We start from the raw sequence: 8253 nt of genomic DNA, 5'->3' as shown, positions 1-8253 counted from the left end.
CTACGGGGCTGGTGACAAGGGGGCGAGCAGGGCCAGCAGGAGCAGGGGGGAGAGGAGCTGGTGGTGGCCTCCGCACGGGGACCCAGCGCTGGCCGTGGCTGCCCTGGAGGCAAAGACCTTCCGGCTGTGCAGGGGCTGCGGCGGGCGGAAGTTGTTGGTCATTTTTAGGAGCGTGGAGCCGGCGGGTGGGAAGTGGAGGGTGCTGACGAATGCCCGCAGCTGCACAGGGAGAGAGGCAGAGGTGGCTTCACCGGGCACCCCAGAGCCGCACCCACTCGTGATCCTCCTTTTGTGCTGTCCCGAAGCCAATGGCACAGGACCCACGGCACAGCCCTGTGCCAACGGGGTCCTCCCGCCACCCCTCACTGCTCTCCCAAACCCAGACCCCGAGGGTAAGTGCCACACCTGGAGGGTAAGTACACAAGCCAGGGTCTTACATGGATCAAGTCATGAGTTTTAAAGGAGCTAATGGTGGTTCAGTGCCTGTGCTGAGCACTTAAAGAGCAGCTGGCCCATGACACCCTCAAGGAAATACGTCTGCTAAGATGCTTGGGCAGCAGAGGAGAACTCACTCCATCGATGCATCCATCCATCCATGCATCCACCCACACCGCCACCTCCCTGGAGCCTCTTCTTTGCTCCAAGGGTTTGCTCCCACTTCCTTTTCTGAACAGCAAGGTTGGGCAGGAGAGCACTACAGACAGGATTTCTCCCCTCTGGCAGGTGGCCATGGCTCCATTACTTAACCCTCATAAAATTAATTAATTGCCAAGTTGCCGGGAACATTACTAAGGATGACTTTCACTGTGCTCTTGCTTAGGGGTCAGGAAGGACAAGGAGAGGGGCCCCCCGGAGGGTCCAGTCCTTTGGGTGCCGGGGCGTGGGGCTGTGCCTGCTGGTACCTGCTCCTGACCGATCTCCACCAGCTCCTCGAAGAGGGTCCAGACAACGACCTCGCTGCAGTCGGGGGTGGTGAGGGAGCCCTGGTAGCGGTAGTACCTGGAGAGATGGCGGGTGGGCGGCAGCAGGGTGCTCAGGCGGAAGGTGGAGGCCAAATCCACAGAGTCACCTGTGGATAGAGACATGGGCACCCAGCCTGTCTCATGTCAGGGACATGGTGGGGACAGCAGGGACACCCCACCAGTTTCCCTTCAGTCAGATGGCCCCACAGACCAGCAGGTCCCCCCCACCCCAATCCACCAGTGTTTCTCCCCTTTCCATCCCTGCCCCAATGAGGAGGTGACTCACCAGCACGGGAGACGTTCCTCAGCCCCGCCACGATGGTGTTGTAGTTGGTGTTTGGGGTTTTGGAGACCTGTGGATGGGGACAGTAAGTGGCTGGGGCAGGGCAGAGCCCGGTCACCCTGCACAACCGAGCATCTGTGGGCAGAGCCGCCCCGACCCGTGTCACCGCAGAGCAGCGGAGGCGATGGATGAGCCTCTCGCACGAAGCCGGCGGCAGGGTCATGGCACATTTCACCACTGATCTTCCCCAGCACCTCCTGGCCTTGACCCACCCTCCCTGCCCCTCCTCGCTCCCTGAGGACAGCCAAACAATGATGGCCCCACCGGTTCCCCGGGGGTCCCCTCCAGTGGCAGCATGAGCACCCACAGACCCACCTGGAAGAAGAAGCCGAGGACAGCCAGCCCGTTGGGATGCCCCTTGGCCTCTGCAAGAGTCCGGTACTTGACATTGATGTGGACAATGTGCAGCTGGGGAAAGCACAGAGGGGCCAAGCGTGGGCAACCGCCCCCAGCCGACTCCCTGGCAGTGGGGCACTCGCCCATGGATCTCCCTGCTCAGCCTGGGGCAAGCAGACACAAAGCCACCCACCACCCAGCAAAGCCCTCCCAGTCCCATGGGCGCTTCCACGGGCGGCTGCTGGGAGGATCAAAGCACCCCCATGAAGTCAGCATCCTTTGAAGGGGGTGGGGGAAGTGGGCCAGTGGTCCCAGGGCACCCATGAGCCACAATACATAAATTTTGCTCTCCTCTGGTAGATGATTAATATTTTAGAGGTACAGAGCTTTTTTTCACTGAGAAGGGTCCCAACGGGTTTGGCACAGCACGCTCCTGCGCACTCTTGCTTGCACACGCTGACTCAGTGTGCAGTCCTGTCAGGGAAGCAGAGCCCCCCAGACCCTGCTGAGTGTCCCTGATGAGGCAGCTTGGCCCACACATAGTAAAGAAAAACCTTGAGACTCACATCAGCTGCTTTTTAACCGCCCAGCTGCCCTGTGCAGCAGCTGTGCCTGTCCTGCCGTCAGCACACGGCTGCGGTGACAGCTGAACCTGCTGCTGCAGGGTCACCGAGCCCAGTCACCCTGCTGTGTGCCAGCCTTGGGACACACCAGCATCACACCTTCCCCTCACACCAAGGACTTGGGCCACCCAGAGGACACAGTGGACGCTTTTTCTCACCTACCTCCATGGGGAGCTGGTGCCCATCCAGGGTGTGCTCGGAGCCGTTCCCGGCTGGGCTGCCCCAGTGGAAGTGGAGCTGCAGTGCCCGGTACCTGCCGGGGAGGCCCCCACTGCTGATGGTGATGTGCTCAGGGACCGACTCACTCTCCAGGCTCAGCATCACTACAAAGGCAGCGGGACAGGGCAAGGGTGTGGGTTAGGATAAGGGTTCGGAGGGGGGACAGCGCTGGCACACCTAGATTTGTCCTCCCCAGGCTCAAGCCCAGCGCTAACAAATCCACAGGGCAGGAGCCACCCCAGGACCATGCAGCCGAGGGCAGGAGCATTCAGGAGAGGAACCCCAGCCAGGACGGTGCCCAGGGAGCCAGGGCAGGGGAGGGTGCCCGGCCACAGCACGCACCCGTGTGCCCATCGTTTGTCAGCCTCCACTTGCCCAGGGGGGCCTGGTCATAGCCCTCGAAGAGAATGTCCCCGAGGCCACCATCCCGCTGCAGCTGGCGCCTGTCAATGTTCACAGGGGACTGCTTGTCACCGCCACATGTGGCTTTCAGCTCCTTCCAGTGGCTGGGGCCTGCAGAGGAGGAGCAGAGGCACCACGGGCAGCCACCAAGCCACTGCCACCCCCGGGAGACATGAGGCTGAGGGTGGCCCTGGGGCAGCAGTGTTGGCACCACCGGTGTCTGGGCTGCAGGGTCCTGTCCAGGGACTGGGACCCCCCCAGCATCTCCAGCCCCATCCACCCAGGGGACCCCCAGTCCCAGGGAGCTCAGGGCATCCCTCTGTGGGCACGGCTGGCTCTGCTCTGGAACACATTACTGCTGGGCAGCCACTCACCCCCACCTCCTGCCCCCAGGCTCAGCCCTGTCTCCTTTTCTTCTCCTTTCACTATTCTGGGAGGCTTTTTGCCTGGAAGCCCCAGGAGCGGCAGCCTGGCCATGCCACTGCCCTGCCAGCTCCCCAGCACGGTGCTGGCCGCGCAAATTACCCAGTGTCTTCATTAGAGACCGTTCCCTGTGGCCCTGCTGTGGACATGCAGGTGGCTCCATGCTGCCCAAGCTGCTTCCTGCTGGCCCCGCTGAAACCTGCCCCGCCAAAATCTGCCCTCACCACCAGCCTGACTAAGTTAAATTGCCCGTGATGCTGAGTGCTGGTCTGGCGGGGATAAGCAGAGCCCAGTGATTCACACTTGCTGGCCATGGCTGATGTGCTACAGCAGCTGGGCATAAGGTGCATGCACCCAAGAGCTATAAAACTGCTGGGCCGTAACGGCTGATTAAATGCTCCTTGATCCTTAATTAACCTTTTACAAGCTATTTGCATGCTTCGAAACAAAGTGCCCCTGGCCATGCTTCCCTTCCCCAGCGCGGGCAGGGCTTGCTGCCTGCCCAAATGGAGCCGACCCTCCTCATGCTGGGACCCCATGGGCACCCTGACACCTGATCCTCTCTGGGGTTGCTAATGGCATATTTTAAGTTGGGGCTTTAATTTTCTTCAGATGAAACAGGGAAGGCTGTTGCTGCCCTGGGAGCACCCAGACCAGGCTTGGGGTTGGGCCAGGGCTGAGCCCCGCTGAGGGGCTCAGGTGCCTGTCTCCCATCTCTGCATCAGCATGTCTGGGAGTCAAGCTCCTCTAATCACTCCCACCTTAGTGTGATATGGGTGAATTCACCCTTCTCCAAGCCACACTCCCCACTGCTGCCCAGGGCAGCCAGGTACTGCAGGGAAACATAGGGGTCCGCACATGGCACAACCTCAGCACCCCAAATCCCGCACAGGGCAACACTCACCACATTTGGGGTCCTGCGAGTCATAACACCACTGCCCTGTGGGGAGAGGAGAGCTCAGGGCAGGTGATGGAGGCAGGCACCCTCTCCCCAAACCCACACGCAGCCATGCCCGGCCTCCCAATGGCCAGGACACCCCTCATTGCAGCCAGGGGTCCCGCCAGCATTCATTTTCATCCCAGTTATTCTCAGCACTGGTGTTTTCACGTGTTCACACCCTCCCTGCCTCCCCCGTCTGCTCCACAGGGAAACCTCCCTCAGCATTGCTCTGCTGCAAGGCAGCCAAACCTCGCTGCTGTGGGGCCGTCCCCCCCTTACCCATCCTGGGGAGCTGAGGCAAACCCTCGCCCCACACCAGACGTCTTGCCCCCACAGCAGCCCTGGGTGAGCAGGGAGCTGAGGGGGGGCTGCTGCAGCCCTCTCCCAGTGCTCCCCCAGCTGCCCACGGGTGGGCTGGCAGCAGCAGGCAGGGGGTGGCGGTGGGCAGGCCTGCGCCCGCGCCGCAGGGACGACGGCTCTCCCCATCACTAGGGGCACCTCAGCCAGAGCTGCCGATCTCCCACCAGTGCAGATGCCTGTGCTCGGGGCGGCTACAGGGACTGTGCGCTTGATTCGGGTGCTGGTGCATAAGGTGCTGGGATGTCCAGGGGATGCTCAGGAAGCTGGAGCCCAGCTCCTGCTGCCTGTACATCTGCCCAGGGCCACCAGCTCTGCAACGGGAGCTGCGGCGCACACCCCTTCCCTCCTCAGCTGTCCTGCTCCTGGCAGGAGGCACAGAGCTGGTGTTCAGGTGCCCAGGGTGCTGCCCAGGGCCACCCTACACAAACAGTCCGTGCTCACGGCGGGAGGGCTGCCGGCGAGCTGAGCCACGCTCTCGTGCCAGTCGCAGCCGCTCAGACCAGCAGATTGCAGGCAGCCCTGCCTTCCTCCACCTGCGCTGCTCATGGCCCCAGTCTGCAGCACCACGTCCAAATCCTCACTACGGCAGTACAGGAGACACCAGCCCCAGAAGAGAGCCAGGAGCAAGTTGATGCAGGACTCAGAGGCTCTCCAGAGCAGGGACCTTGGACTTTCCTCCCTGTCCAGGCAGAAGCCGAGCTCCTGGGAGACCTTCGGATCTGCGCCCACCCGACCTCGAGCATCCTCCAGCGGGAGCCAGGGCAGCACTTGCTGCCACCAGCCTGGCAGGTGAGCACCACCACCCGAATGCAGGTGAGCACCCCAGCGCCTCCTCCCCAGGGTGGCAGTGCCAGTTTGCTCAGAGGTTTCATCCTCATTCGTGTTTCCTGATGGTGCATCTGTGGGTCACATGGACTGAAGCCCAAGACCCAACTGCCTGAATGCCCACCCACCCCAAGGGAACCCCAGCACAGACACCTCCTGCCAGCACAGAGCCCCAGGTGGGCTGAAACCTCCTGGCGCCTGGTGGCATGATGGGGACATCCTCCAGTGAGGAGAAGGATGGTGGGACGGCAGGAGAAGGTTCCCCGGGCCAGAGCAGGTCCCCCACTTCCTGCCTCCAGCCCCACTGGCATGGCTGCCCCCGGGACCCCAACTCTGCATCACTCTCTCGGCACATGGGAAAAGGACGGGAACAAGCGGGGCTAGCACAGGTGCACCGCAGCCCCCCACCCCGCGACCGCCCATCCTCTCCCAGCGTGGGGACCTCCTGGCCCCTCCGGCCACCCCAGATGCCCGGGAGGAGGGTGGGGGGGGGGCAGCGCATCTCACCTCCCGCGGCTGCTCGCACGACGAGAGGCAAAGTCAGGAAAGTTATCCCCAGCCCCTGCGTCCCCATGCCGGCCACAGGGACGGGCAGGGACGGGCAGGCGGCCCCGCCGCGACGCCCCGTCCTCCTCCGCAGTGCGCCCGGGCGGGCGGCGGGGCTGGGGCGGGCGGCAGCTGCCAGCGCCCAGGCAGCCCGGAGAAATCCTCCGCTCCAGCCTGTGCACTGCTGTTAAATATTCATCACAAAGGCTGAGTTTTTAACTCCTCGGCTGCTAGGAGGGAGCGGGGGAGCGGCCCGGCCCCCAGCCAGCCCCTCTGCGCCGTGCCAGGCCCCTGCCCGGGATGTGCCAGCCCAAGGGCAGGTGGCAGGACAGGGGAGCAGGGGGCTGGCCAAGCCTGGGGCTGCAGCCTGCTCCCCTCCAAGGGGTGAGGGGGTGGCCCACAGGTACCATCCTCCTCTCCATCCCCCAAGCAGGGGTTTGGCAGCATCCCTGCTGCACCCCATCCCACCCCCTGCATGGTGTCATGGGGCCATGGATGGGTTTCAGGGAGGCTGTCAGTGCACAGAAGGGGCTGGGGGCACCAGCTCTGCCCCATCTCCTCCCCACTTTCTACAGGTACACACCGTGGGACAGCCTTTGCACCCACTCCAGCTTTGGCTGCCCCCCAGCCAGCAGCGGGTCCTGCATCCCCCACACCAGGAGAGTGGTGACTCCTGTCAGGGTCTGACGTGGGGCAGGCAGTGCCGTGGGAACCCACAGGCTGAATCCAGATCATCCATGAGAACAGGGGAACACAGCCCCTCTCTGGGCAAAGACCAGTGGGCACTCATAGTGCCTCAGCCATGGCACCTGCAGCCCCCAGGCTCAGGGCTCAGGTAGCCCCTGCAGTTGCGCTATGGGGGACACTCAGCCCCCAGGGTCACCACTGGTGGGGCAGGATCCAGCCCTTTCCCCTCCAGCTGGTAAGAGGCCGCATCACACTGTAACAGCTCGGGCTCCCACAGTCACACAGCACGGGCAGGGGGGCGGCACCGGAGCACGACCTGCAGCACCCACCTGGACATCACAGGAGCCCAGCATGGGGGACAGGGCTGTTCTTCTCCTTAACACAGACACAACGCACGCCCGCCCCATTGCACCCTGCGGGCAGGTCCCACAGGAGCCAGTATCTCGCCAGCAGAGCTATGCACCCACAGCAGGCAGGTAGGAAGGGGGTGAAAACATAGGAGCATGGTGTTGACACATTCTCCTAAAATATCGCGGTCCTCCTCAGGCAGCAGTGGAAAGGAGGCCATGGGGCCCGGCCCGCAGCTCCTCTCACCAGCACTCGGCCCTGGCCGGCAGCACTGCCGAGACGCTGCCAGGATGAGCAAACTGGCAGCAGCGTGAGGGCAGCGGGAAGGAGCCTCCTGCTGCTGGCTTGGCCAGGGACGGCGCTGGCTCAGCGGAGGCTCTTGGCTGCCATGTGCTGCAAGGGGACAACACACCCACTGGGACTCATCCTCAATGGGGGCTCTTTGGGGCACCTCTGTCCCCCCTGAGCAGAGTCAGCCCCAGGCAGGTGCCTGGGCAGTGCTGAGATGCGTGTTCAAGCACTGGCACGGGGCGGGTGGCAGCGCAGGGCTCCCCCAAGCCGCTCTGGATCTGTGCCATGGTTGACACTTGGCCCCTGCTCCGGGGATGAGGTAGTTTGCAGAGGGCTGCGATCATCCTTCCGGAGCGAGCCGCAGAGGGCGGGCAGGCGAGGCGGAGGGTCTCAGCGGGGCTGCATGCTGCCACTGATCGCTGCTGGGAAGCAGAGGAGCTGCTCCAGCATAGACCAAGATGTCCCTTGGAGGCATGAGCTCACCAAGTGTCACCTGCACCTCTGCTACCTGCCTGCAGCAGCACAGCCTCCAGTGCACGACAGTGGGGGGAAAGTCCAGACCCTCGGGGCTTGGGATCCAATAGGACCCACCACTCCTGGGCTGTTGCCCCCAGGGCATTGATCAGGACAGACGTACCTCCTCCAGGACACCCTTTTATGTTTTCAGCCCTGTCTGGTGGTGATTTTTGGCAAGGAGGACAGGAGCAGAGACATCACCGCAGAGGACGCATGGCTGGGAGCACCAGCAGCACCGTGCTGCAGCAGGCGATCCAGCACACAGCAGGGCACAGGTCCCTTGTCCCACAAAGAGACCTACCAGGACAAGGAGAGGCACATCCAGCCTGGAGTCCTACGGGGCCCAGAGAGTCCTGCGCGGTTGGAGGGGAAAAAGAGCCCCAATGGGGCTCAGCACAGCCCTGCCAAGGGGCAAGAGCGGCGCAAGGAAGA

At 63.2% G+C, this 8253-nt stretch overlaps 1 protein-coding gene across 1 annotated transcript; it reads right to left on the bottom strand.

The window, feature by feature from the left end:
• On the bottom strand, positions 1-6007 carry LOC135995436 (carbonic anhydrase 15-like). The gene is made up of 8 exons (XM_065646731.1): positions 5941-6007; positions 4213-4248; positions 2826-2996; positions 2427-2587; positions 1621-1713; positions 1249-1315; positions 903-1069; positions 1-219 (listed from the first exon to the last, which is right to left on the bottom strand). The coding sequence occupies exons 1-8, from the start codon at positions 6005-6007 to the stop codon at positions 1-3; spliced, it is 981 nt and encodes a 326-aa protein (XP_065502803.1).
• Positions 6008-8253: the final 2246 nt, after the last annotated feature.

The sequence above is a fragment of the Caloenas nicobarica genome, chromosome 16, assembly GCF_036013445.1.
Source record: "Caloenas nicobarica isolate bCalNic1 chromosome 16, bCalNic1.hap1, whole genome shotgun sequence".
NCBI lineage: Eukaryota > Metazoa > Chordata > Aves > Columbiformes > Columbidae > Caloenas > Caloenas nicobarica.
The sequence above is the reverse complement of the archived record's forward strand: the minus strand, read 5'-3'. Positions and strand labels throughout refer to the sequence as shown.